Raw genomic sequence first — 27,957 nt, 5'->3', positions numbered from 1 at the left:
GCACCTTCAACAACAAAAAAGAAGAACATCCTAATCCCTAACGAAGCTGTTCCGGACCGTCTGCATCTCCAGGTGGAGCTTTCAAACTATCCAAAAGGGAACCGAACTGACCTTGACGATGGCAAGCACCGTAACATAGTTACCCTAATCTGGCTCTATTCGTAGGGTTTCGAACTGTTCGATTACACTTCGTTTTTCCTACCACCACACCACCTCGAAGTACTAGTCGGGGTGGAAAATCGATCAAACGTAAATTTACTCAACGTTCCCTTAAAGGCCCCCCCGTGCACAGAAAGGTCAGCTTATCCGGACGGTTTCCGGAACGGCCACTTCCGGCCTAGGGTAAAGCAGACATGGACAAAACTTGGCAGTAACAGGCGAGTGAGATCCCAGGTGAATGTTGTTACATGGGTTAGTGGATGTTATTATCGTTAAACCGTTCAAGGCCAAACACACACGCACGCATGAACGACGCTCTCGTCGGTCGTCCTTGACACTTGGGCAGAAGTATAAGCGACACACCCACAACACGGACAGCGTAGGCTCTTGGAGCATAGGCAGGGCAGCAGCTTAAGGGACTGTGTAATACCCAATGGATTTGTTCGGTTTTAGCCTCTCGCATTCTGTTACCTTTTTTCTTATATTTCCAACCGGTTACGGTTTCTAAGGGAACTCTTGCAGGAATTTGAGGAATTCCATTAGAGTGGAATACAATACGGAAGAGGTAAATATTGATGGGAGCATAATTCATCTTCTTAGGATTAAATTATTATAGTGCGCGAGGGATCGCGGTGTGGATGTCACTCGTCCTTCCGCTCCCCAACACGCACACAGCGTACAAAGAAACGATCGCATTAATTTCATTTTATGATTAAACGTAAGAAGCACGCGGCAGCATAGCTATAGCGAACAGCAACAAACGGAAAAGTAGTTAAACAGTCAAACACGCGGGGCACACAACATATGGGGATAGGCAGCTCGTGCGTTCAACTTCGGGGTTTTTTGCAACAACCCCGGCTATCATCCCCGGGGAGGTAGATTGCAGGGGGAAGTGAGGGGGTTGCAGCTCGCGCGATGTAGCTGCAGCCGGGAACTCAAACCTCATTCGTGCCAGCATCCGCGGCGACCTCGGCGCCACCGTCGGTGTTGTCTTCAGTCTTGTTTTCTTTATCCTCGTCGTCGGCGGTGGCCTCGGTCGTCGTCGTCGTCGCCGTAGTTTCCTCGCCATTTTTGTGCTCCACCACCTCGGGTGCCGGGGCGGCCAGCTTCAGGAACACCTCCAGGTTGTCCACCTCGTTGGCCAGGTCGAAGTCGTCGTAGTCGCCGCAGTACTCGGTGTCGTTGAAGAGCTGCGGGGGCAGGGCGTGCCGCGGGTTCGGATCGCTGATCGTGCATCCTTTGTGCTGCGCGTTCGTCTGCATGAAGTCCTTCTCCGCCTCCTGGCCCGGCTCTGTGATGTCGATGACCGTGTACTGTATGTGTTTGCTGTCCATGATCATCGTGACTCGCTGTTGGCGTTTCTTCACCTGATTTCCCGAGTAAAAAAAAAGATAAAGAGTGTTAGAAATGTGATCCTCACTCCTACGTCAAAACATCGTTTGTGCCGGGAAACCCATCAACACTCCGATCGCATCAAATGAACCATCTGTTTCTAAAAAGTGCACCCAATTTGATCGTCGGAACTGAGTAGAGCGAAGGAGCATTTTTTTATGTTTGTTGCTCAATCAGCTTAAGCACACTCATTTGTCCTACCTCAAAAGCAAATACCGAAGGCAATATAGCAGCACCCCATTTACATCTGGCACTGCAGTGGCACTCCCGACCACACTACAACTTGTCCGTGCCCCTGGGCCGGGAGAATTTTCACTAATCGTGTGTATACTAATATTTCACGCGTCTGCGGTGTCAGCCCGGCCCGTGCTCAGCACTGTCTTAAGACGTTGGCTTACTTCACGGACACAACCGCGATCAATCAAGTCACAGGAAGCAGAAATAATTACCCTTGATTAATACGGAACGCCAGTGAGAAATTTAGTTATCACACTTCTTTTATTCCAATAACAACCTCTCCCCACTCGGTGTTGATACATCGGAAGAATTTCAGTAAAAAAACTAAACTCTACACATTTCACCAGTTTGAGGTCGATAAAGACTTTACGACAGGTATGCCCGTAATTTGACGTATGCAAAATTAAAATACAGAAAATATTTACTTAACAAATCGTCAACAGAACTTCCTGTAAGATCATTAAACCCAGGAATAAAAGTCATGGTTTCGCTTTGTTCTGCCCGCCTGTCTGGAGGTGAAGGGCAGTTTTTTTTAAATGACTGATAGTAAATCAATTGGATGAAGGCAATGAGGACTTTTACAACCGCTTCGTGCCTTTTTATTATAAGAAGGATAAGCCAACAGAGTACTCGACGAAGTGAGCTGGAGGGAGGGCTTCATTTCCCCAGTAAAGCGAAATTAAAATTTTATTCAAAACATAAAAGGATATGCTATACTTTTTTTCGTACTATTCTGCCTCGTAATAATCATAAAAATTATTAAAATAGTCGACAGAACGGTCGGTGAAAAGAAATATTGAATTGAAAGAAAAGAAATATTAATGGAAAGAGGGCAAGTAAAATTTTCTTTTTATAATATAAACATAGGCTGATGGGATTCAAATTTGGGATGGGAACACAGGAAATATATTAGCCACAACAAAGTTTGTTAAATTTACTAAGGAAAAGTTCGGAAAGACTATCTCGACAAGACAAAACGCTTCAAAGTCAAGCTTTCTGTAAATAGATTTTCCAAGGTAAAGGATGGATTTTCCAAGGTCCACCTTAATTCACCTAGCCGACCGCAATAAGGAACCTATTTTTCCGACCACTATCCATTCTTTGTCTTGAAGTCATAAAACAACCAGGGTAGACGCTTTGTTTTGTGCATGGAAAAACAGATCGCGATCGCGTAAGGGACAAACGTTGCAGCTTGTTTCTCGTAGTGGTCTAAAATTAGTCCACGATCACGGCGTTATTACTGCTGCTTGCTGGCCGTTTTCCTCTAAAACAGAAGAAATGGCCTTGCCTTGTCGGTGGACCGTCGCGTCGATCGTGGGGACAGGATATAATTCTTCGTTTAACGCGTTTCAAATCGAAGTGGAAAGGATGTTTCGGTAACGAAAATAAATACACCCCATGGTCGTATAAAGTTTGCCCATGAATTTTCCGCAAACCCGTCCCGTACAAGGAGCGAGAAAAGTTCTATTCGTTTCTCTCTCTCTCTCCTTCTTTCGAAATGGTTCGCTACCAAGAAACCAAGAAGCAGCAGCGGGCAGGAAAACTTATTGCTCCAGAGATCGACCTGATCTTACACACGCTCAACATCCATCAATCCGATCGATGGAAATTGACCATCTCGCTCAACGTCGGGCCCCCGTCCCCGTGTGGTGGGGAAAAGACGTGGGACGGACGGTGGGCAGTTGTGGGCAGATTTATGGGCATAATATTTTCATTCACCTATTAATCCTACAATACTCAGTCCTTCCCGCCCGCATCCAGTGCCATCGACCATTCCTTACTCCACTCTCACCGGCGGCTTCAGACCGCAAGCAAGAAGGTGCTATTTTTGCCTGTCATCTGATTTACCCATCCAACTCATCCAACCCATCTTCACCTCCCGCCCTCACTGGGCAACATTTCATTCAATCATACCCCATCACTCACGGCTGGTAATTGCTGCTCGGATTTTGTTTTCTGTTTTTCCCAGTTCCTACCCCGTCAAACCCATTTCCCGGCCCTCGTTCGACCGGGTGTGCCAAGTTTGCTTCCCACTTTTCCATCGTGGCGAAGAAGCAAAACGCATTTCCTTTTTTGCAAACAACATTGAGAGCTCGGTGCGACCAGGAAGAGTAGCGTTCCTCCGAGCACAAGCTGAGGATTTCCCTCTTTCATCATTTGCTTTTTTTCCCGTTCCTCTTGGATCTTGGTGTTCTCTGCTTCAAGATCATCCCCCAAAGCAACCTCCCTCACGAGGAAGGAGGGAAAGCATCGGGAGATCGCCAGCGAGAAGAAAGAAAATACAGCTCCACCGGTAGTGTTTTCTCTAATGCTTGCAAGCAGCGCACGTGTTTGGTTGTGTGCGGCTTTTGCAAAATCACTAAAAATATAGGCAACGACGACATGTCCGCGCGCGCTCGAGGTTAGGCAACTTTTACGTGCTTTCGATCTTCCGTTCGGGTGAGAAAATCTTTTTCCAACCCGAACCTGAAAGAGAAAGAGAACTGAAACACCCTTTGCAGCATAGCGTACAAGCTCATATGCAAAGCGAGGTTCGAGCGGTTCTCGACGACGATATGCTCGAACGTCACATGCACAAAATCATTAAAATGCGAACCCATCGCATACAGCTTGTGTGTGTGTGTGTGTCAGAGCCAAACATCATCCGTGCCAAGCAGAAGCGATTATTTAATTCGCCTCCGAGAATCGTGTGTCCAACACCATGTTTCAAGACGGAGCGCGCACACAGGGTGCGATAGATAAAATTAGACATTCGATCTTTCCCAACGGTTTTTCCTTGGGCGGTGGAAGTCGGAGTAGGAGGGTGGAGCGTATGATGTGAAGGGATTTTCCGCAGGAAATTGGGCTGGGTGAGTGGTGAACAGTTTCGATCGAAAACGGAAACGGATTGGTCGTGTGTTGGAAAGGAAAACTTCCGTCATCGATGCCGATGCCATTCGAAAGATATTGCACCCAATTGCCCCATATTGCATGTTTCCCAGTCCTTTTTTTGCATGAAGCAAAGATCACATTAAGATCGAATTGATCTTCTAGCTAGTATGAATTACAGAAACAGTTTCAAGACCAACACAACAAGTTCCCTTCGATGATACGTGCCAAAATAAGAACATTTGATTCTGTTCTGTTGAACGAGTAGGCTGTGTCAGAGCTGTAATTTATGATCACACAAGTAACGGCTCATTTAAATCAACATTTATTGCTCACAAAGCCAACTAGTTGTGTGTCTTTTTCTCTATTGTTCATGTGCCAACGAGCGAAGAAAAATGTTTCATATTTTCACTCACACGTATTACGGTATTATCTTTTGCCGCAAATATTAAGGATGCGTTTAATTAAATAAAAAAATAATAATTTAATAAAATTAAAAAATATTTGTACAATTTATTGCTAAGTTAGTTCGGACTTGAAATTAATTGAAATCCTCAAACAACAAATCCAACAAGTGAATCTCTGAAAGTGTGAAATCTTAATCCGCACATAAACCTAAACGGCTTCAAAGATCTCATTTTTTACGGTTCTGACTTTTCTTTTCTTGGTGCAGAATAATCTTTCACGACCACAAACATTATCGCACCGTGACACGGAAGTGGCCAGCAATTTCGTTGAGGAACGTGAGTCCTTTTGCCCGACTCAACCATCGGCTTTCTACCCTATGCGTACTTCCCACTCACCTCCCGGGCGCCGCCGGAAGGTTACACGACATTTGAGCATGCGTCGGATAATTATCTCATCGTTACCTTCATCTTTTTTCCGTCCGCACATTCTCACCGCGGACAATCGCCGCAATGAGCATGTCGTGTCAAATTAACGCATCATCAGCCAATTTTTACCGGTACCATTTAGCGGATCATCGCCAGAACATGGGGCGAAACATTTGCCAAAAGGAAACAGATTCAAACTTTGTTTATGGAAGTGCGATAAATGTGACATTATGAAGTAATCAATTTAGTGAAATTTAAATTTTTTATAGTGAATGGAAAAATAACAAATTAGAAATGCAATTTCCTAACAAATAATATGATAATGATTGGGCCACACCGGTTCCGAAACCTTGATTCAAAGGAACACAGGGATGCACTAATATGTAAAAATAATCATCATCCGAGAACGAGCTGGGGTGATACAGTATATTATGCAATATCACGAGATTAGACGCTAAGCCAAATACACAACAATGCCACGTTGCACCTGCCGTGCAAATACTGCTGGCAAAAGTTTGCTGCTGCTGCTTTAATCTCGTGTAGCCATTTGTTTACCGTCCTGCGCCAGAGAATCCTTTTTGAAGTCTACTAAGCTACACAAACATTAGTTCATGCCATCGCTCTCTCTCGCATGTTCTATTCATGCTCCTCTTTTTGACAAACACAACAGGTGTTCATGATGCTCAGGTTCAGAGCAGGTTGCACTAATGAAGCACCTCTACACCCGCACAGATCATAGACCCCTGACCATCGGGATTCTTGTAGCAACATTCTCGCTTGATCTGTTGATCGTAAGTATCGCAACACACCTGAAGGGGGGAAGGTGTCTACGACCAGACAACCCTTCCCGCTCGGGAGACAGAGAGATAGACGCTGCGCGCTGGTGGTGTTTGCTTTCGGTGAATTTTCGGCGATCTGGGTCAATGCACTTGATCCGATGATCATCGGCCGGTTTTTCCTCCCACCGCAACGCAATGCAGCTATGAGGTCAATGGTCTCTCGATCTCCCTGCCTCATTTTCCCGTGCGTACCCTTTTACACCAAACCTTCACGGCCGCCGTCGCTCGGGGAAAAGCGTGATCGAAAGTGGCGTCTCCATTTTTTCGCCAAACCGCAAAGCCCTAATGCTGCGACGTACACTGCCGAGAGGTGTCATCAAAACACCGACACGATCTGTCACGATGTGTCACGATGAAATTGCTTAATGCGGAATGAGGTACCACAGGGAAGGGGAGGTACACGGTGGTAGCCCTATTCAGGTTGCGAGGATATAGCCAATTAGTGATCTATGACATTATGCTTCGAGATCGTAAATTGCAGGCAGCATTTGCCGAGTTATTAAGACTAATCGATATTTACCATCCGGTGTTTACAGTTATTTTATGTTTATATAAATCACTAAACGATGATCATTAAGATCTACGTTCTTTTCAAACATTCTCTGAGTTGCTTGAGACCTCGGTGGTTTGTCTTTGGCAAAGCTCAGAAATTACTGTTAAATCAGTTGTTCATTAAGTTAAAAAATAAAATATCCTTCCCACCTTCGCCGACATGATCATGCTGAACACTTGCTTCAGCTACAATTACACCACAATTGGATTTCGGATTTTATAAATACACTTTCGGTCGGTTTTACAACATCATTCACCACAGACCGTGATCGGTTTGGGTTGTTTTTCTTCAGATGTACTCGATTTCGGTGCTTATTCAGGGCCGATTCCGAGGCGCGATCTGTTTGGGTTTCGGTGTTTATGGTTTTTGTGTGTGTTTGGACCCCATGTTTCATAGGTTTTGGCAATATTTTATAAATTTATTACCCTTCTTGTGGGATCTTTTTTTTTGTAAATTGTGAAATCTACAAAAGAAAAATTATTATTATTATTATTGCTTCGTTTCGTAAAGTCAACAACGACAATCGCACCCGGGATCTGTTGAGATTTCGATCTCGGAATGTTTTTCGCTCGGAATTTGTTGTCCACCGTTAGCGGAGCAGCAATTGTTTCAAGACAGGTTGTTTAAATCGAAACATTGCGCCAAGTGCGCCATACAGACCCGAGCTTGTCGAGTCGAAAGGGAAAGCGAACGGAGGAGGGACAGACGATCGCAACCCTTTTTTTTGGTCGTTTATTTGGCACACGACGGAACGGAACGACTTTTCCCCCTGTTCCAATGGGAAACCAATCCCCGGATCACCTCGCCAGGACAAACACAAACACACACACATCCGTCCTTGGCGATCGCGAAGGTCAATCGGGGTATCGACACAACCATCAATGATGTCTTTGAACAGTACACCTCCCAGTGTCGTCGTCCCAGCAAAACAAAAAAGAAGGAAAAACCAGCCACCGTCTGGCGGATGCGGGAATCACTCACTTCACGCTTTTCCTTGCAATTTCATTACCACCAAAAAGGTTCGAACACACAGGAGCGGATCAGTGACAACGGGTTGATGAAAGATATGGTGGTAAAATAGCAGCGGTCTTTTATTTTAAGTGTTCCGCTCTCTTGTCGCGTTTGATGCAAAACGATCCGCATCTATTTATGTGCGTCAAAGCACCAAGTGTCGTCAAACCCGCATGGCGTCTTCGCCAGGCGAAAGTAAGATGTGTACCCGTCCGGCGTAAAATGTATAAATTCGCTTTCGAGTCTTCAAACATATACGAAGCACAGGAAAACAAATCAACCTCCAACGCCAGCACAGAAGGTTTGAATCATCGTATGGAGGAGGGTGTGGTAATTAAATTCAAATTAACTAATTTGCTCACTGCTCAATTCTGGCACCGGCGGACGCCCGTGAACGAGCAGTTTGTAGGCAGAAACGTTGCATGTCAATGGAACATAGGACATACCAAAAAATAAAAACTCTTGATTGTTTTTATTCTTATCGTGTTCAGTAATCTTCTAATACCCAACAAACATGGCAGAGAAACAAAAAGTTTACGAATACCTGACACTTTTCAAATATGCTCCGTTCCTTTTCGTTTAACCGAGAAGGTTTTCCTTATTCACAGAGAGAAGGAAAAGAAAGCAGCAAACGGCGGCGACGAGAAATTGTACACATTGCTTGCGTGCCCTGGCGAACTTTGTTGGCAACAATTTGCCTACATTGTACCATCCGGTGCCGGATTGCTCTGTGGGGCCATTCTTGAAGCTTGCCACACGTTTGTCGATCGATGCGATCTGCGATCTGTCTTAAATGGAGACGAAAACGATCGACTTCAACTGAGCAGTCTCCCTTTCAACCAAGAGGGCTACCGTGTTGGCCAAATATAGCAACAATCTTCCTCTCAATCGAATGTTGCCAAGACGGGTTGCAAACGGTGTTAGTATGTGTGTGTGTTTGCGTCCTGCAACGTTTCCGCTGTCACTCAAAGATGAAGGTTGAATGTTTTACTTCGGATGCTGCAGTTCAGCGGTGCTTTGGCGAAACTCTAAAGACGTTCACCTTGAAACGAAACGATCGAACGGTGGGCGGCCTTGACCGGTGCTGAATTTGGAAGTAAATCCAGTGGAGTGGTTCATTTCATCTCCCCCATGCAGCCTGATAAAGCTTTGCATTGAGTGTGTCAGATGAAAGCATTGGGTTTGTGAATTTAAAGTTTTGTCCAAGTTGTTTCTCTAATTTGGTTTGTTGTCGATGAGAGATCAGATTATGTCAAACTAGCAGTATGGGTTTATCATAATCCTATACCGAAAAATATCTCATTAAAAACCCAGGAAATGGTGTAGGAAATAAATGAAAATTAATAAAACTGAAGAAAAAACTGCCAACAACTATTAAATGTTTAACATCGAATTGAACAAAGTTGGAAACACGTGGGGCGATACTTTTTATCGGTTACTTTAATGGATGGCCTAAGAGCAATTTAGCATTTTCTTCCAGTTCCTTTGGGAGTATTCTTCTTCTCCATTTCATTAACGGCAATTCTACCGGGCAGACATACCGGCCCCGGGGGCGTCAGCAATCCCTCCATTACTCCATTGCGATTCAATGGCACTCAGTGAGCCGGAACGGTCCGTGTGGTTTCGACGATGCGCTCATGCGACCAGCTTTCATTGCCATCCATCCGCTTTTACCATCCTCGTCTGCCAACGGGCATCGGCCAGCATGCGGCACTATTCCGCTTGAATAATGATAAGCCCAACCCCGAACCCTCACCGACCGCCTGGGGATAGAACCCGGAAGACCGAACGCTTCGAATGTCATGCTGGAGTTGACCGTTTAGTGTGGGTAACGATGGAACGAACAGCCCCCACCCCGTGCTGCACTTTATTGCACTCTAATTAGATGCATTATGCACACCCCGCTATCGACCGATTGGGCGGAAGGGGTTCGTGGGTGGAAACAATGGAGTTCGCTCCCGGTTCCGGTATATGTTCCAGAAAAAAATGGTGGCGTGCTGCAAAAGGGTTGTTGTTTGTGGCCACAGCAGCGCATTAAGAGTGGAGAACGGAACAAAAATCAATTCCATTGAAAAAACCACAGCAAACAAAAATCACGGAGGTGAGGCAACCACAAAAAAATAAATGTTTTTATTTTTATCGTGAACCGTGGAAGAATTACATTATCTTTCTCTCATCTTACCCGAGGAACTAAGGAGCCGCCGCTTCGTGCTCCTACAGTTCCAAACGAAACCAAGCCAAACCGAACCTCGCCCCGAAATCCAGCGTTGTGAAACGTGGAAAAAAGGCATTGGATCGGATCATCCACGGAGCAGGAATGGCTGGAGGGGAAGAAACCGCATTAAAATTCATCTTGAGGTCTAGCATGCGCAACCGACGGACCAATAACCATCCACCATTCTCGGCTCGCTGGTGTGCGTTGTTTTGGGTGGCTTATTATTAAACAGCAAAATTAAATTAACCCCAAAACAGCACGGACAAAAGTTGCAGAAAACAACGTTTCACTAAATATTTTGCCAAACAGAGCGCAGAGCATAACTCACGGCATGATACCGTACGGATTGCAGAAGATGAATCAGACAAATTGCTGGTAACCGGAGTTGATTGGGATTGTCTCGAAGGGTTATTAAAAGCGAAACAATTTCCTATAAAAAGCACAGTGGAGATGCTGTTTTGAAAAACATTATCAAAGCAAGCGTCACCGACTACCGTTCGGGTTTTCTATCTGGTTTTGCAACCATCGCACGACACTGAAGATCATGATCATCGGAGTGTGGGAAGACACAAACATTGCTGGCTGTACCGGATTTATTTTGAAATAAATTCCAGCAAGATCTGGGAAAGACAGCCGACTGACGCAGCGTATCAACAAAATACGAATTGCATCCGCCGATATTCCATTTGGGAAGACTTCCCACCACGTACCGCTAGTCAAATAAATACTACCAATATCCAAAGTAAACGAATCTGAATAAATCGATACGAGAAGAACAAAGTTTTTGCATGTATGATATCATAATCCTTGGAACATGGACTTCGGTAGGGAAGGTTGGGTCAGGATTTAGTCATAAAGAAACGCGTCCTCGAGATGTTTGTCTCCAGACAAAGCAGGTTCCGCGGATGGTCCTAACAAAGACATGGAATTTTTTCATGCTTTAATAAAAATGCATAATTGCCAATGAACTGACACCCACGCCAGAGATGGCACGCGGAAGAAATAACAATTTAACGAACCGGACGATCCCAGTAGGATTGTTGAAGCCGCACACATTTTACCCTCGAGACAACAAAGATTCCAAACTGGCCTTTCAATCAACTTTAAACTACAACGGGGCCCGGTCTGAGGAAAATACCACTGAAATGAATCAAATCTTCAATGGACTGTTGGCTATGTCAGTTGCAGCCGCGACAATCCGTGACTCATCCGTGCGAAGGGTGTGGACCTTTATGTTATGTTGGTAGAAAAAAACACCACCATAACGGGGGAAAAATGGTCCGTGGTACGTGAGGGTTCTTATCACGGAATGCTTTTTTAAGTGCATGAATGCGGCGACATGATAACTCCCTATCATCCATCACGACCAGGCGGCCAGCTATCCAGAAACGCACAAAAAATGGACCGTTTCCCCTCGGCGTCGGTTGGATTCCTATGAGCACATATCAACGCGCTAACACGTTCTATGAATCATTCCATTGGCTACTGAGCGTGATGCTAACAGCTCGTTGTGGTTTGCATTAGATTAACGTTACTTCTTGCGCTTTCTCATGCATTGCATTCGACCGACCGCTGCTGTATATATTTGAACTATTCGACAGTCCACCCAACGACCATCGCCCTGTTTTTGTTTTTTTCCCCCGTTTGCATGACATCATCAACGTCTCGCGGCCGCTTCAAAACCGACGAGCAGAAGAGCTCCACCGGATAGGGCTGTCATTCCGTCGATGCCGTCGAAAAAAAAAGCAACCACTCGTTCTTTACGGCGATCTATGCCAACGGGGCGCGAAGGACTTTTACATGCCCTATTTGGAATTAGCTCCGTTTTGGAGGTCGGTCAATTTACTTTAGCCCACATAAAAGCTACATTGCAGGCCGAAAAGAATCGCTTGCTGCGATTTAGCATGGTGGAATTTTCGGGGCGGCTTTTTGGTGCGCCGTGTTTACGTAGCGTATCGCAAGCCGCGATGACCATCTAAGGAGGGCCCTGGGCTTGGTCTGCATTTCTAATCGCGCGCACACAACACAACACACGGCAAACAAACGGAAGTGGCAAACGCCTTGCGCCTCCGCCAGCCACGTCGTGTGTCTAGCGGTACAGCGGCTGCTCCCAACGATGGTTTCACGCTCTCTGGCCGCTTCTCGACTTAAAGAATCGGAAAATATTTTCCCAACACATCTTTTTTTTACGTGATTATTTATAACTGTTACACTCTCGTCCATCGACGGTGGCGGCCGTATATACATACAAGCCACGGGGATGCCTGTACGAAAAAGAATCCAATGCCACGGACGGGAACCATGCGAAATCGGATGGGATGGTGATTTCCTCGTTCATGGCCATGGCCAAGAGCGGGTGCCCGATGTAGTCGTTTTCTTGGTTTTGTTTACGACAGTCCCCACCCCGCCTAGCCATCCTCCAACACCCACATTCCGCTTACAAACTTACCTCTTTGTTGCCGGACATTCCGCTGACGTACACTTTGATAACCATTTTGATATCGGCGGTTTGTTGGTTACGGTTTCGGTCGAATACGTTCGGCACGGTCACTTTTTTCCTCGGCTCGGCGACTGACTAACGGGATGTCGCGTTTTGTTTGGTACGCAAGATGATTCTCGAGATGTTGCCTTCCCACTTTAGAGCACTTTCGTCGTCGTGGCTGCCGAGGGGTTTTCTATCTCGAACTCCACACACTCACTTTCGCTCGCCTTCTCACTTGCCAACTAGCGTTTTGAGGATTTGCTATTATATTGCTAGCGACACGGCTATTGATGCTTTCACAACCCCGCGGGAAAGACCACTATGCACGCGACGGTAGAATTTTGGGGAAAAAATATTTTACACGCCCCGCGGAAAACAACCACACCATACACACACACACGCACAAATCGACTGTGAAGACGTGTATTGCTGAGGGAGGGGAAGAAAAAGAATAATAAATACACGCACGAACACCACCTGCGAGGGAAGGAATTTTTGAATGATAATAATGCACCCGACGGTGATGGGAAATTGACAAAAATATCGAATCTTTCGTGCTCGCCCGGAACACGAATCACACACTTGCACAGCGCCACAACGGCAATTTGAGGGAAAGGACTTTTCAATGCCTGCGATACAACCGACGGACCCAAAAATACACACTCCTGTGACGAGATAAAACCGGATAAAAAAGCGAACCGGTGGCTGACAAGAATCCTGGATGCTGGTAACTGTCCGCCGGAACACCTGCACGTCGTATTGTGCACTACTAGGGGGATCGATTGGAAACGAAAAGGTTCTTTTCGACTATGTGATGGAGGTAATGGTCATTTATTTGGCTTCCGACCGTAGTTTATAATACGCACTTTGTTGTTTGCTGTTGCGCTGATGGAAACTTAAACAAATTTGCTATTACTGCTCCGAATCGCTGCTAAAATCGTTCTGCGATCGTTTGTGTGATTTTTGCAGTCAGAGATCTTTGACAGTGGAATATTACGGTCCGAATGCGTTTATACTTTAGTGTCGGTAATCTGAACCAGGTTCAATGTAGTTTGAAATTGATTTTTTCAAACTAGCTTCAAGCAAAGTGTCGTTTCTCAATTTTCTATAAACCTTGTCTAATATTAGACCGTTTCCGACTTCTTCCTTTCATCAAAACAAAACAGAATCAAACCATCATACGAATTGTTTAATAATTTTCCCTATTTATTCATGCTTCAAACCACATCACGATTTCTTAACACTGCTACCGTTTACACGCGCGTTTTGTTTGAATGTTATGTACAAACGGCGTGGGACACTGATCTTTTTAGCGTAATCTGTGTATGCCCAACAGGGCCGTTACATAACTTGCGTTTCGTCTGCCGTGCACTCTACTCGCGGACTTAAATTATGATTTCAGTGTTACCCAGCTCTTCGTCCGATGGCAGCACAATCTGGGCAGGATCTACAAAGTCCTTACTGATCGGTTCCAGGCCGGCAGCTTCCCGACGGCGCAGCTCGAGGTATGCTTCACGCTGCGACCAATCCTGCAGCTGTGGGTCGGGAACGTACGCCCAGTACACGCTTCCCAGGACGAGGCAGAGTGTGACGGAGAAGAAGAACGACGCATTCATGGCACTGCGGTCGTTCGTTTCGTCCTTCCGGTCGAATCCATAGCTCACCCAGTTCTTACCGGTCGTGGTCGACGATGCTGCTGCAGCTGGACCGGCAGCAGCCGCCTTCTTCGGTACTTCGATGGTTGCGGCATCCCGATTCTTCTGCGACGACGAAATAAGCCGAGCGCTTCGAGCGGAGTGATTTACCAGGCTCCGAACTAGCGCCGCATTGGTCAGTCGCACCAAGCTGGACATTTTGTGGCCGGCTTTGGAGTAAAACTTTTCAGCAACAGAGCTGCTCAGGCACAACGTTGCTGCTGTGAACAATCTTTGTTATTTGCTCCACTTTATTGACAGCGAATCTATGACATTCGCTTGAAAGTGATCTAATCGGTTTGCACAAGGTTGGGAGGATGTTGTTAATTCGATTTAAAAAAATCTATCCACTTTTACACCACAAAAATTATTTACAAGAAATACTAAACTTAGTACTTTTCAACGCCAGTGGCCCTGAAAAAACTTGTAATGTTTTATTTTGTTCAATTACACATTCAATTGGCGGTGTTTCGTTGCTGAAGTTGGCGCTCCCGGACAACTAGCCTTTGGGATCACAATAAATTTTACAAAACACCTGTATTACCTGAAATAAGACTGATTGTAAGGCATAAATTGAGTACACGCATGATGTATTAGAATATTCGATATTTATTACGGAAATAAAGTCATACTGAATTTCTTTCTTCCCTCAACAATGCAATTCTCTCGTTACATACAGTTTACATAATCATAACGATACTTTATCATTTCATAGATTGACTAAACTTATATAGTAAAGCGCAAGATAAAAACAAGAAAAGTCGAATAAAAATTATGCACCCCGATCCGATGTCACCAAACCGGGAAATGCTTTGTTTGAAACAAGATCCGCCATCGGGTTGCAACCGTTCCAACTTTCGTAACAATCAAAAACAAAGATCGATGTTCACACCACATTGTTCCACGGAACCTTACCGGATAGAAGAAACTGGTGCAACTGTGGTAAAGATTGGCCAGCAATTAGCATAGAAATAGAAGGATATTTTACTATTTACAAAAATCCCGCGCTGGCGGTATATTCCAAAATGTTCCATTATCAAACAGCGCTCACATTGCACTTCATTTTTGGTCGAAACCGTATTCACTGCAGCGTAGGCTGGGACATGGTCATAGCTGGCGGAGGAAGCTGCTGGTACTGCTGGCCACCAGCTGTGACTGAGCTTGTACTGCTCGGTGGTGCATTGGTAAATTGCAATCCACGCAGTGCTTCCGGTTGGATTGTAGCACTGACCGTAATTGGTGGCATTCCCGGTAGAGAAATGGGGGTCGTGACCGCGTTGCTTTGGAATAGTGTCGAAGTTGGTACGGTTGAAGCATGGTGAGCGGGTGAATTCGTGGGGTCCGGAATTGGTTGAACCTGTGGGTACGTGGAGTACATTTGAATCGGCGGTTGGGACCAGGTCTGCTGTTGCTGCTGCTGTTGACTCTGCAGGAAGTCGATTGTGGTAGACATGGCGTAGTTGCTCGAGTTGGACGGTGCGGATACTGCAGCGCTTGCTGGAGTTGGAGCACCATACATTTGATAAAAATCGCTAGCCAGCGTCGATGGCGGAGGCACCGTGCTGGCCGCCATTGAATAGGGATTTGTTGCCATAGATGTTGCCGGATATGACAGGTTCACCAACGGGGCCTGCGGCTGTTGAGAAGGAGCAGTGGGAGCCTGGGACACGCTTGCTGAAAACACCGGAGAGTGAGAAAAAGATTTGGTCAATTTGAAACACCTTACGGTGGGTTCTTTGGCGCCATACCTTGCTCGGAGGGTCCCGAAGGTGGTGTATAAATCGCAGGGCCAACATGAATTGGTGGCGACGCGACGCCTTCTACAGTTTGCATCGGGTTGTTGTTGTACGTAGGTTGCTTTGGAGTCGTTTGCGTTTCAACGTTATTGTTCACCTGGTCGGTAGCACCCGTCGAGGTGGACATATTGGCAAACTGATTTGCCAGGGCTGCTGTGCCATCTCCCATCGTGGAAGTGGTGGCCGTTGTAGTCGTACCACTGGGTGGAGCAACCGTTAGTAAATCGTTGGCGGCGCTGCTTACGAGCGGTGCGAAAGTATTTGCCAATGGGGGCACCATCGGAATGAACGGTACATTGCGGTTCGTCGTGTCCGCAAAGCTGGTAGTTGGCATAGGCTGTCCATATGCTGCCGTAGTAGTTACTGCCCCTCCAGTGCTTGTGGTGACTGGACCGATCGATACGGATTGAGCTCCTCCAGTGATTCCGGTTGGAGGGTTCATTCCTTCGCTTGGTAGCACCCGGATTGGTATCCGATGCAGATAGCCATAGCCAATACCACAACCCAAACTACCTTCGCCGCCCCATTTCGTGTTGGGCGTAATTGTCACCTCCCGGCAACGGTCGAGATCGGTATTATACACGTACATCTTGAGAGGACGTCCCTCGTGGGACTCGATCAGCGTAAAGAGATCTTCACTTTCGTGCAGAATGGAGTCGGCACCGATGATGTAGTCTGTGAATGGAATCAGGCCGGCTTCCTCTGCCGGCGAAGACGGATGCACCTCGAGAATATGCCACACGTTCTCGTTTGCGCCCTCGAAGGAGCAGAACCGTATGCTAACGCCTAGCAATCCCTGTCCACCCCATGTGCTGCTGGGGGTGATGTCCACCAAGCGAATGTTTTGTGTTTTGCTGCTGTAAACAGTCATCTGAATGTCCTTGTCGATGTTTGCCTTCAGCAGCTCCTTCAGCGTATCATTGTCCTGATCGAGCCGAGTGTTCCCGATGGCAAGGATAAAATCGAAGAACGCCTCCAGCCCGGCCGTTTTGCCCGGCGAGTTGTCTTGCACCTGTGCAAATAGAGCAATAGGCATGTTTTGTACAACGCTGCATGGTACACGTCTAGATATCCCCGAAGAGCGCCCCAACAACGGTGTTAGGTGATGGATCGAAAGTGAACACGTCATCTGTCACTTCTGGGGGATGCTTCTGCTTTCTTCCCGGACACGGCTACTTACCCGCAAAACATGGTAACCCTCGGTACCCCCACCGGGAACGGAAATGCTGTGCGAAAGACCCATCGTTTCTAGTTCTATAGAATTAGTAATACAGTTTTGGTATAGGCTCCTTTTTCACACCAGTGCCGGTCGACCACAACAGGAACAATTGGACGTGCAAAACGATTCGTTTCTTCTACACTAAGTTTTTAGAGAAATAGCAGGTGATGACTGCGGATATAATTTGACAGTTTTGTAGCGAAAAAGGGAAACAAATATCCCAACTAGCCTTTGACACTCTAACCAGCCATTTGTGTATTGTTGTGCTTGTTGTTCATAATTTTACTGTTTTGAGTTAGTTTGGACAGTTCCAGTTCAGCGTCGCATAAGAGCGGGTGGTTAGCAGTGTACGAGGTTCCTGAAAGGGTTAGCGGAAAAGTAAGGTTAACTTAGGCACGACCGCGTGGTGTCGCCGAGCTGGAGCTCAAGTCAGAGAAATCCTAGCCGACGCACATCTCGTGCTGTTTGAGTAATCAAGCGGATCACGAGTTTCGTGCGATCTGACAAACGGAAGGAAATATTCCTTTCGTTACGGCGGGTGAACATCCGCATTTTGACTGCGCACTAGCGTGGCTGGCTAGCAATGCTCCTGGCCGCATGGTGGTAGTCAAAATGTGACGCCCACAGAAAATCAGAATTAAAGAAAATCAGAACACAGAAAATCAGGACATATGGACTTTAGTAGCCAGTCCTTAAACAATAGAGGTCTATATCTCCAGGTTAGCTTGCGAAGGCCCAGGAAGCTGGATTCAATAGCCGTACTGGAGTAAATCCTCGCCGAAGTGAAGAAGAAGAAGAAGAGTTAGTTTGGAAGTTGTAATTTTCATTAGTTCTCGGTAGTTTTCGTGCGTAGGAAGTATAGTAAAATTATGATCTGCCGCACCGGTGGTATTCTGGATGTTCGAAGTAGTGCTACTTCCGTCAATCGGCAAACTCAGTGCTGGTCCATCCAAGGTATATATAACCCCCAGCAAATTGACAACATGGATGAATAGGCCTTTCAACTGGTAGGTGCATAACTCCTTGATGGACCCTTTATGGGTGGGTGCATAAGCCACTTATTCATCGGGTGCTTCACAGTTACGTGGCTCGTTGGGATGAAGCATTGAACAACAACGTAAACAACGATTGAAAGGCAAAATACGCATCATAATTTCACTCGCGTGATGCACACCGTAGAGCAAGCGAACGTCTTGTTAGCACTCGCGGCAGTAGTGTTCGCGAAATCGTGTGTATTGTGAGGATGTGAAAGGTTGTTTTGGAAAAGGAGATCGAAATCGCATCAGCCATCTACAGCAATCAATATAAACAACGACCCCCGTGAACATTGGGAGTGTGGAGGGTGAAAAAATACCGCACCAACGCCCGTGTCCTTTCCCGCGTGTTTGTGGATGATTGTTTTTAATTTAGCACCAGAAGAGACCAGTACCGTGGTGGATGCACGACAGTCTACGGCGACGAAAACATGGCTGACCAGAACGAGAAAATTCTTCACCGTCTACTACAAGTCGACGGCAACAACATTTGCGCAGATTGCGACTCGAAAAGTACGTGTACCACCGTGCGCCGTTCCCCGAGTGTGTGTTTGCGTGTGCTTGTGTGTGCGTGTTTGGGTGTTGTGTATTTTTTTAAAATAGTTTTTTCCTCTGGTTCGTCTAATGGCAGGAAGTGTTCAAGAGGCAATAGGCTAATGGGCTGTGGTTAGTAAATAGTTCTCTTGCGTACCCCTCCGGTTTGTTCCCCGCGGCGGAGTGGCTACTCTCCGGGCGAGCGATCGACCCGGGGCGGTTGTAGTTTGGAAGGGAGGCAAATAGCAAAATAATGACTCATTCATTCATTTTGTTGGCCTCTCTCGCGTTTCCGTGACCTCCTCTTCTTTTTCCCCCCCGGGACGGTGATCTGCGGCAATCCGCCCCGGGTACAGGATCAGTCTGAACAGAACCCCCCGTGTGTAGAAATCTATCTTCCCAAGTCGACCATGGATGCATAGATAGTGGAAATGATTTATTTTCCCTCTGTAAGTTACATGGTTATGATTCTCACTCGGGATTGAAAAAACCACCAGCAAAGTATGCGGTACTGTTTCGGGATGCTGCATTGATGCTCACTCGCCACGTTTTAATGCACGTGCAGGCACCAGTATCGAAGCATTTTTGATGAACCTACGAGAAAAGGGAACGATAAACGGGGTAGCCCCATTAGATGTTTTCACTTTGCGACTTCCATTCCCCATGATGAATCACCGATGTTTACTGGAGCGTTTTTCCTATGCTGCAACCAAAGCAACCATTTTCGTTTCGAAGCAATCGCTTTTAGTTGGTGGCATTTCACGTATAGGTAGGCTATAAGAACTAATAAAACACCACGGTGCGTTTGGCTCCGCGGAGTGTAAAAGTCACCCGACCATAGCAGACGCACCGCGAGGTGAATGCACTCCAGAACCACGCAACGATGTTTCTATGGGTGTTGTTATTGTTGTTATTCTCATGTACAATGTTCCTCATTCCCGTGTGTGTACGTGTGAGTATATGCTAGCGCCGTACCCGCGCGTACGTTGTCTGGTGCGTCGGGAGTCGGGACACGTGCACACTGGACGAAACGTCTTTGACGACTTTCCTAACTTGGATTACTTTTATTTTGTTTTGAATCAATTGTATCTCAATTTGATAATTTAAAAAAAATACTGTAGATTACTCAAAACGGATACGTAAAATGCTATGTAAATTTCGTATTAGATAAAGTTGACCTTCGAGCTGTATAGCAATGTTAGTTCATATGGTTAAACAACGTTTGATTACACTTCTTTTAAAAGATACAGTTTATTCAAGGGTACTTCAAATGTAAAGATTTCCCCCTAACACACTGTGCGATAATCACTCTGTGGGGTCTCTTTGCGCTTCCCTCAATAACAACAAAACGCCCCACGTAGCTTGATGGAAAACGACCATACGGCTTCGAACAGGAGAATGGAGAATCAGAAAAGCTTCTTAGTAGGCGCTGGAGGGTTGTGTGATAGCAGGAGATAGTGTGCGCGCGGAGAATAAGGGAAGGGGAGCGTTGTGGGTTTGTTTTGATTTTGAAACCTACCCGGCCGTATCGCTGCCTTTTTTGGGACGTCCTCAAACGAGGCTTCGTTTTTAAGGAAGGAGGAACGAGGGACAGACAAGCCTAGAGGTATTTTTTTGATGAACAACAGAAAGTTCTAAATGCTTTGGATGGTAGACACGTGTATGGGAATTCCCTCATGGTTTTGAAGTGTTGTTTATTACACTGCTTATCATGCACCTTTATGCCGAGAAATGACCAAATATTTGATTCATAACGTTGTAGCTTTCCAAAGCGAAGAACTGTATGCTGCCTGCCCTTGCCAGTCCGATGCCGTTCTTGAGGATTGCTCATTCTGTGTTGGACAAGGATACCGAATTTATCCCACAATTATGCTTGTTAATTGGTAAAGCAAAGCGAAACCTTATCAACCAACTGCGCGAACTGGTTCATTAGGGTTGCTTTTTCTTTATTATCGTTGGCGACCAGTTGTGTTCAATCGTACCATATGTTGTAGGAATTCGAAAATGGGTCTGCTGTTTTTGTGAAATGAACTACAGTTAACATTGTTTCCTACGTTTCATCTGCTAGATCCAGAATGGGCTTCCTACAATATCGGAATTTTCCTGTGCACCAGATGTTGCGCGGTCCATCGCAGCATGGGTGCGCACATATCGAAAGTTAAGCATCTAAAGCTGGACAAATGGGAAGACAGTCAGCTGGAGCGTATGATCGACATGGGCAATAAGGCGGCAAAGGTAAAGTACGAGAGCCGCGTACCAGCATGCTACCGACGACCGAAGGAAAATGACCCACAGTGAGTAGAGACACGGGAAACCCCGTCTCAGACTACATTTCAGTGCAACTGGGTATATTTTTTCTCACCTCTTCCCCGTTTTTCCCCCAGAGTGCTGATCGAGCAATGGATCAGAGCCAAGTACGAGCGTTTAGAATTCTGCATGATTGAACGGCCCAGCTACACGTCCGGCCGGATGGAGGGTTTCCTGATGAAGCGCGGCAAGGAGGACAGCCGTTACCAGCCCCGAAAGTTCGTTCTATCCGGGTTGCAAGATACGTTGCGTTACTACGTGAGGGAAAAGCGTGAACCAAAGGCCATACTGCGGATATCGGAGCTGAACGTCGTGTACGCCCCGATGAAGATCGGTAACCCAAACTCACTGCAGTTGACGTTCATGAAAGACGGAACGACGAGGCACATCTACGTTTATCACGACGATCCGGAGGTGATAAACAACTGGTACATGGCTATCCGATGCGCCAAACTGCACCGGCTGCAGATTGCCTTCCCGAGCGCCTCGGAGAGCGAGCTGGCCGATTCGCTAACGCACGACTTTACGCGCGAGGGCTGGCTGCTCAAGACGGGTCCGCGGGCCACGGACAGCTACAAACGGCGGTGGTTTACGCTGGACGATCGCAAGCTGATGTACCACGACGATCAACTGGATGCGAACCCGAAGGGTGAAATCTTCCTCGGCAATCAGCTGGATGGCTACAGTGTCCGTATCGGTGCACCGGCCGGGGCCAAAGATCAGGGCTTCAGTTTTACACTGTTCACACCCGAGCGAACGTATAATATGTCGTCGCACAGCGAGCAGGACCGGGACGAGTGGATTGCGGCAATACAGTGCGTTCTCGAGCGTCCTCTCAGTCCGCAGGATAACTCAAGTAGGCAAAGCATCAGAGTGCTAGAGTGTGACTCTACTGCAACCATTAACCATGAATGTTTTCAGTTTCAGCACGACTAATACGGAAGCGCGGAGGAACCAACCCAAAGAGTATCTTTACGGGTAGGTAATAGGAAAGCTAAACTCAATGCTCTCCAGCATCCCCTCAACCGTGGACGAATGCCAGGATGTAAAGATGCGCCAATAGGCAGCAAGATGAAACCCCTCATTCAATGAGACGCACTAAATCCCGCCAACTTTTGCACAGTGAACATTTACAGCCTGAGCTAGTGGTGAAATCATCAAAACAAACAAAATGAGACAAAAAGCAATCCAACATCGCAAACAGTTGTTTCAGCATATATTTTTAATTTAATTTAACCTACTTTAAGGACGAAACAAACGTATGTGAATTGCTCGCTAAACATATGCCCCCTATCAATCCACAGGCAGGTTAGGTTGACTACCCGTAGTAGATTCACTTTAGATAATTGATTGTAGATTTACTTTATTTCGCTTCCAGCAGCGACGTTAAGATTAAGTTAGGGGCCAGAACGAGGTGCAAACGGAGAGTTATTTATTGACAAATAGAAACTGTCTTCGAACACAAGCACAAAGTGAGCGCTGTGAAATACTCAGCAAAGGATTATTATCCTTTTAACTATGCTCCCATCACCTGGTTTCCTTCGACCACACATGTTATGTTGCTTGCTTCGAGAGAAAGAGAGTGGTTTGAGCACCTGCATTTCTATTCGTTTGAAGAATTAAAAAAGCGATGCACACAGACACACAAACACATATTTGAGGTAGCGTCAGATTGTGGATAGCACAGCACGGATTTTTTTCTTTACAAAGTAGAGTTCTCACCCCGTATGGTTAAACCATAAAGTAGTGTAGAAAATCAAATGGGAAAAGCAGAAAAAAAGTTAAGCAACATTTAAAATAAAGTAAATAAATTAAACATGTTTAAGCAACAATGTAGAAAGTATGTGTAGCTTGCAAGTATGGCAGGAAAAATAATCCCCTAGATAGGATAAATTAAACTAATTCGATCTGAACATCAGGAAACAACCATTCAGGAGAAAGCACCCGAAAACAAGTCACAGTTGGAAGTGTACCAAACAATATTTTAGTGACCAGTAAGCTGAAATTTAATGTTTGAAACCGAACTTATAGAGAGCGTGAGGCTCGGAAGTTTACGAACAGCAACATACAAAACCAAACGTTACTCATAAAAAACATATTCGAAAACACGGAAAGCAAAACAATATCCCCTGAATCGAAGTAACGAGACAAGTTTAAAAGAAACGATGAAATTAATACTGCCCCCGATGATTATCACAATTACGTTTACAACCGTGGACGTATTTTCGTGCACCAGTTTTCCATCCGTGGGACATTATGAAGGTCAGCTGGAAGAGATCGAGTGTGTGAAAACGTGGAACAAATATCTGACGTAAAATTTAAGTAAGATTAACTCTTCGGTAGAAATATTGGAACACAAGTGTTTGACGACTAATGAAGGACGTATAGTAGGAGGAGTTATTAAACAAAAAAAAACAGAACTACACAAATCTGCCAAAAATAGCTAAATTAGGAATATTCTAATTATATAATAAAACCGATCATGTAAATGCGATGGTCGGAGCAGACTGTAGAGTAATTCATAACCTTGCGTAACCATAAAAAAAATGATGGAAAACAAAACTGATGGCAAATATATTTGTCTTTGTATTTAATAGAATTCTTTTTTTCAAAATTAGACATCTATTCTGTGTGGTAAGGCTCGATCGTGTACGAGCCAACTTCACATTTTACCCACCCCAGCCAACTTTCGTCTATAGTGCAGCCAAAGGTCACCTCTCGGAACACCGGAGTGCGCTTGGTTTCCAGAAACTTCATCCTTTCGAACATTTGCATCGCTCTCGTGTTCGAATCCTTCGTGATGGCTAAATAGTGCTCGATGTGAAGGTGTTCCACGCCGAAGAGTAGCATCAAAAGGGTTGCCTCCCAGCCAAACCGTTTCCCTCGGGCACTAGCCTCGGCGATCATAATTTCGATTTCACCCGCAGTGCGCCTTTCGCTGTTGGTCAGCTGGTCTGTTCCCTGTCCCTGGGGGTCTTCGGCCTCTGTGGTTGATTGTAGGAAAATGTTGGTATCTCCAACCAAGGCAGCAATCTCATCCCCCGTTTTTTCAAACAGTGCTCGATCGAGGATAAGGAAGGTACATTCTGAAACGAACCCCAATTTTGTATGAAAAAATGGAAGGAACCCGTTGGACCGCTCATTTACTGTCTTCGTCCACTCGCCAGCTTTTTTGCATTTCGTATTCCTCGTCGAGAGTCAGCGGTTCGGAAGCGGTCAGTTGCTGTAGCTCCTCGTTTTTCATCCATTCATGGTATCTACGGAATTATATTGAAAATTTAACATCTGAATAGCGTGTTACTTTTAACCTTTTCATCTTGAGAGCTTACTTTGCAACATGTTTACTTTCATAAGGAACCAAAATTACCGCTCTACCGACTATTTTTATGTTTTCGTTAAGTCTCATTATTGCTTTGGCATACGGGAGGGAAGGTGAGTCTCTTATCTGAAATTAAAAATATTAGAAGGAAGAAAAGTTCTCACGATTGCTTGAAAATTGATCGCATCGCTATCAAATCGATGTGCAAATAAAATAACTAATTTTATTGATACGTATAGCTTTATTATTGAATGGTCATTTTTTGATAAAATCGGGCTACAAGTAGCATATGACACGTTGAGGATAAAATAACTGAACCCTCAGGGTAATCTATTAAATAGTTTTCTTTAGCTGAGCCAGCTTCGTCAGACAAGCATCGCGCCAAGCACGTCGCTCCGGGAGTTTATCGATCGGCACCATCTCCTCCAGCTCCTTTGAAACCTGCTCGGCTATTTTGCCTTCCATATGCGGCGTCGGTCCCATCGTCTGGCTGACCGAGTAGATCGTACTACTGTACCGTTCGCAGTAGTTCAGCATGCCCTCCGCATTCAGGTGTGCTGTTTCGAGTGGACCGAGGAAAGCGTACCGCATGCCCAGCCCCTCCGACATGACGACATCGATATCCTTCACGTTGAGGATACCGTCCGCCACCAGGCGCCACGTTTCGTTGAGGATCGCATACTGAATACGGTTCAGTGCGAAGCCTTCGATTTGGCGCGAGAGCGTCACCGGCTTCTGGCCGATCTCCGTCATCAGCTCACGGGCTTTTGTCGTGTATTCCGGCTTAGTCCACGGGGCAGGCACTATCTCCACAAGCGGGACATAGTACGGCGGATTTACCGGGTGGGCAACGAGGACCTAGAGAAGGGAGAGAAACCCGGTGAAGATCGCTAGTGCAGCGTATATGATCATGAGGGTGGTAGCAGCGACCCATACCTGTGCCCGATGTTTCATGTCTTCGCTGAACAGTGACGGCATGAAGGTGCTCGTGGAACTCGCCAGTATGGTGTTCGGTCCGACTATCCCGTCCACCTCGGTGTACAGTTTTTTCTTAATGTCCAAGCGCTCTGGCACACACTCCTGTACGTAAATGGCGCCTTTGATAGCATCCTTTAGGTCAGCCGTACCTTTGATGCAGCTGAATTGTTCCGCGGCCGTCAGCGAGCCCCGAATGAGGCCCTGTTTTTCTAGATTGTCCAACTCTTCCTTGGTTTCCTTCAGCGCCTTCTGGACAATGTCGGGGATGATATCGTAGATCGTGACCTGGTAGCCGACACCGGCGAACAGCATCGCCCATGAGCGTCCGATCAGGCCGCTGCAATCAATGGAAGTCATTTGCAGTCAATGTCAGCGCTAAGGTCACTTTTGCTGTATGTGCAATTACATCGTCAATCTATTGCATCGCGTCGATGTCAAAGAATGCAGTTATTAAATCAATGCCCTACACTATCAGGGTAAAAGCGACTTACTCACAATAATCGACTCAATACAATCTGAAGCAGTTGGTACCATTATGAACAAGTGAAGTAAAATGAATTGGCAGTATAAGTGCTTTTACGAATAGGTTAAAATTCAAAATGATTTCCCGGCATCGATAGGAATGGGGTAAATTAAATAACCTCGGTAAGTGTCATATGTTTCAATAATATGTGTTTTACGATAGCAACAGTGAACGCAAAAAATTACTTAAATTATTTTAACACTTACTCACGTGTTTTTGATGCAATATTTTTCAAATGCTGCACACTTACCTGCCAATGATGGCTACTTTCTCTTTCTTCATTTTGGACGCCATTTAAATATCTGTTGATTTATGAAAGGAACGGTTACGCTGATTCTCCTTATGCTTTTTGCCACACGGAACAAATGATCAATCGCACTACCGGGAGAAAATGTGAAAGTAATCACAATAATAGCGCCAACGAAAAAAAGCCGACCAAGGGATACACGATGGAACCGGAATGAGCTATGAGAAGCGAACCTATCGAGTTGAGGGAATGGAACCGACTGACCGCACCGAAGCTGTTTGCGACCGGAGGAAGATAACTCGATGATCCCTTGAAGGGCGGAAGGAGTGTAGCGCCCCGAGCGAGGTTACGGGCAGAACGCGGTAGTTGCCGTTAAGACGACGCGATGCGTATGTTTAAACAATTGTTTGAGAAGCACGCCATTGGTCAAAGATCCCGATGTTTTTTGATAATAATCGGTGCACGGAGCAATCAAGATACCCACTTTGGTTTGTGCTGAAAAACGATCGTACGATTATGTAACATGCAGGATACTGTGGATCGAGGCTCATAGGAAACTGGGTTTGAGTTTCACGATCAGTTCACGGTTTCATGGATGTTAAAGTAAATATTTTCCCGCCTGCTCTAGTAGGCACTTAGCTTCGTTTCGGTGTCAGGTTGGCGTTTGAAGAAGGATAAGTCAAATAACCAACCGATGTAGAAGAGATACCACCGATAAGAGCTGATAAATATATGGTTACTGATAGTAAAACCCTTGGCGTTGTTAGAGGTCATACTTGAAGCACGCTTAGGTAGTCAAGGAAAACATACCCCAGTGCATACTAGATACTGCTGGCTACAGTGTATCAGCTTTTCAAGATGCAGTTTGGCTGTGGTACGATGCCGCAGCGGGTGTGGAGTTGTTTAATGGTGCTATTTTTGTTGTTCGCTTAAACATTGATAACCGGAGCTGCAAGCTTCGTCTTCCAGAAATAGTCATTAAAAAGGGTTATCAGGGCATACAGTAGGATGCGTTCAGGCGAACCAATTAACCCGCGTTTGAGCGCATGGTTCACTGCAAGCGGTTCCTAATTTGAATTCCGGCTTAACCTCCTGCTACGGATCGGGGCTGGCAACGCGGAAGTTGTGATAAGTGAGGCATTATAATTGAATCATGCCGACACCTTATGGACCACAGCATCCGTAAGCCGGACACCTCTTGGGCTGATTTGTCAAATTGACGAGCTCGAACGATGGATTTATGATAATGTAATCGGAAAATGTGATAAGGAAGTTTTTTTCCAATAAAGAATCAGTAGCAAACAAATTGGGACACATTTGCCTAGAGAGTCCTTGAATTGCTATTTGAAAAAAATAAGGTAAAGATACGTGGGCGTCTGAGGGCATAAAAAATCTCGTATTGATACCGTACAAGTTTTATTCACTTCCACAACACGAACCACAAATCTATACGGTAAAAAATAAAATGGACATATTCCACATTGAATACATTGCTTACCTTATTTATAAGGATACAACTTCCCGAACTACCAAACGAAAACAAGAAAAAACTCCAATTGGCGCAATGTTTATATTTTGCATGATTTGTTTTGATTCTTCAAGCCATTTTCACTGTCAGGAGAACCCTACAAATGTTGCACTCATCGGTTTGGTAGTGCTGTGTCAAGTGGGAAACGTCAATTCGCTACACGATAAAGCAACCTGCCAACAATACCTT

At 45.7% G+C, this 27,957-nt stretch overlaps 6 protein-coding genes across 7 annotated transcripts; 1 reads left to right on the top strand and 5 right to left on the bottom strand.

Moving 5' to 3' along the window:
• Positions 1–218: 218 nt before the first annotated feature.
• LOC131267644 (SH3 domain-binding glutamic acid-rich protein homolog) lies at positions 219–13,587 on the bottom strand. The gene is made up of 3 exons (XM_058270569.1): positions 13,456–13,587; positions 12,557–13,018; positions 219–1,526 (listed from the first exon to the last, which is right to left on the bottom strand). Exons 2-3 carry the CDS (start codon positions 12,599–12,601, stop codon positions 1,095–1,097), a joined length of 477 nt encoding a protein of 158 aa, XP_058126552.1. The 5' UTR covers positions 12,602–13,018; positions 13,456–13,587; the 3' UTR covers positions 219–1,094.
• A 193-nt stretch (positions 13,588–13,780) lies between these two features.
• LOC131263515 (NADH dehydrogenase [ubiquinone] 1 beta subcomplex subunit 11, mitochondrial) lies at positions 13,781–14,513 on the bottom strand. The gene has a single exon (XM_058265724.1). It carries the CDS (start codon positions 14,440–14,442, stop codon positions 13,975–13,977), a length of 468 nt encoding a protein of 155 aa, XP_058121707.1. The 5' UTR covers positions 14,443–14,513; the 3' UTR covers positions 13,781–13,974.
• A 361-nt stretch (positions 14,514–14,874) lies between these two features.
• On the bottom strand, positions 14,875–17,394 carry LOC131262924 (Golgi reassembly-stacking protein 2). Its single transcript, XM_058265022.1, has 3 exons — positions 17,260–17,394; positions 16,032–17,091; positions 14,875–15,957 (listed from the first exon to the last, which is right to left on the bottom strand). The coding sequence occupies exons 1-3, from the start codon at positions 17,320–17,322 to the stop codon at positions 15,365–15,367; spliced, it is 1,716 nt and encodes a 571-aa protein (XP_058121005.1). The 5' UTR covers positions 17,323–17,394; the 3' UTR covers positions 14,875–15,364.
• Positions 17,395–18,471: 1,077 nt separating this feature from the next.
• Positions 18,472–23,617, top strand: LOC131262730 (arf-GAP with dual PH domain-containing protein 1-like). Its single transcript, XM_058264794.1, has 4 exons — positions 18,472–18,845; positions 20,935–21,160; positions 21,251–22,029; positions 22,095–23,617. Exons 1-4 carry the CDS (start codon positions 18,764–18,766, stop codon positions 22,157–22,159), a joined length of 1,152 nt encoding a protein of 383 aa, XP_058120777.1. The 5' UTR covers positions 18,472–18,763; the 3' UTR covers positions 22,160–23,617.
• Positions 23,618–23,742: 125 nt separating this feature from the next.
• LOC131262732 (alpha/beta-tubulin-N-acetyltransferase 9) lies at positions 23,743–27,831 on the bottom strand. Its single transcript, XM_058264797.1, has 4 exons — positions 27,739–27,831; positions 24,503–24,618; positions 24,321–24,430; positions 23,743–24,259 (listed from the first exon to the last, which is right to left on the bottom strand). The coding sequence occupies exons 2-4, from the start codon at positions 24,577–24,579 to the stop codon at positions 23,796–23,798; spliced, it is 651 nt and encodes a 216-aa protein (XP_058120780.1). The 5' UTR covers positions 24,580–24,618; positions 27,739–27,831; the 3' UTR covers positions 23,743–23,795.
• On the bottom strand, positions 24,725–27,795 carry LOC131262731 (lambda-crystallin homolog). 2 transcript variants are annotated; one of them, XM_058264796.1, is made up of 4 exons: positions 27,739–27,795; positions 26,244–26,295; positions 25,429–25,807; positions 24,725–25,350 (listed from the first exon to the last, which is right to left on the bottom strand). In XM_058264796.1, exons 2-4 carry the CDS (start codon positions 26,285–26,287, stop codon positions 24,826–24,828), a joined length of 948 nt encoding a protein of 315 aa, XP_058120779.1. In that variant the 5' UTR covers positions 26,288–26,295; positions 27,739–27,795; the 3' UTR covers positions 24,725–24,825. The 2 variants fall into 2 exon arrangements, with proteins under 2 accessions (XP_058120779.1, XP_058120778.1); XM_058264795.1 differs by lacking the exon at positions 27,739–27,795 and having other exon boundaries at positions 26,244–26,445.
• Positions 27,832–27,957: the final 126 nt, after the last annotated feature.

The sequence above is a fragment of the Anopheles coustani genome, chromosome 2 (genome assembly GCF_943734705.1).
Source record: "Anopheles coustani chromosome 2, idAnoCousDA_361_x.2, whole genome shotgun sequence".
NCBI classification, from domain to species: Eukaryota; Metazoa; Arthropoda; class Insecta; order Diptera; family Culicidae; genus Anopheles; species Anopheles coustani.
This window is presented reverse-complemented; position numbering and strand designations above follow the sequence as displayed.

Bases quoted from the DNA above. Each gene is read 5' to 3' on its own strand.
- LOC131267644 (XM_058270569.1), bottom strand. From the start codon at position 12,601: ATGGTTATCAAAGTGTACGTCAGCGGAATGTCCGGCAACAAAGAG. The intron at 1,527-12,556 runs GTAAGTTTGTAA...TCGGGAAATCAG, and splicing joins GAATGTCCGGCAACAAAGAG to GTGAAGAAACGCCAACAGCG.
- LOC131263515 (XM_058265724.1), bottom strand. From the start codon at position 14,442: ATGTCCAGCTTGGTGCGACTGACCAATGCGGCGCTAGTTCGGAGCCTG.
- LOC131262924 (XM_058265022.1), bottom strand. From the start codon at position 17,322: ATGGGTCTTTCGCACAGCATTTCCGTTCCCGGTGGGGGTACCGAGGGT. The intron at 17,092-17,259 runs GTAAGTAGCCGT...CTATTTGCACAG, and splicing joins AGGGTTACCATGTTTTGCGG to GTGCAAGACAACTCGCCGGG. The intron at 15,958-16,031 runs GTATGGCGCCAA...CGGTGTTTTCAG, and splicing joins TTCGGGACCCTCCGAGCAAG to CAAGCGTGTCCCAGGCTCCC.
- LOC131262730 (XM_058264794.1), top strand. From the start codon at position 18,764: ATGGCTGACCAGAACGAGAAAATTCTTCACCGTCTACTACAAGTCGAC. The intron at 18,846-20,934 runs GTACGTGTACCA...TTCATCTGCTAG, and splicing joins CGCAGATTGCGACTCGAAAA to ATCCAGAATGGGCTTCCTAC. The intron at 22,030-22,094 runs GTAGGCAAAGCA...GAATGTTTTCAG, and splicing joins CAGTCCGCAGGATAACTCAA to TTTCAGCACGACTAATACGG.
- LOC131262732 (XM_058264797.1), bottom strand. From the start codon at position 24,579: ATGAGACTTAACGAAAACATAAAAATAGTCGGTAGAGCGGTAATTTTG. The intron at 24,431-24,502 runs GTAAGCTCTCAA...ATAATTCCGTAG, and splicing joins GAAAGTAAACATGTTGCAAA to ATACCATGAATGGATGAAAA. The intron at 24,260-24,320 runs GTAAATGAGCGG...GGTTCGTTTCAG, and splicing joins CTGGCGAGTGGACGAAGACA to AATGTACCTTCCTTATCCTC.
- LOC131262731 (XM_058264796.1), bottom strand. From the start codon at position 26,287: ATGGCGTCCAAAATGAAGAAAGAGAAAGTAGCCATCATTGGCAG. The intron at 25,808-26,243 runs GTAAGTGTGCAG...CATTGATTGCAG, and splicing joins AAAGTAGCCATCATTGGCAG to CGGCCTGATCGGACGCTCAT. The intron at 25,351-25,428 runs GTATGGGTCGCT...TCCCTTCTCTAG, and splicing joins ACATGAAACATCGGGCACAG to GTCCTCGTTGCCCACCCGGT.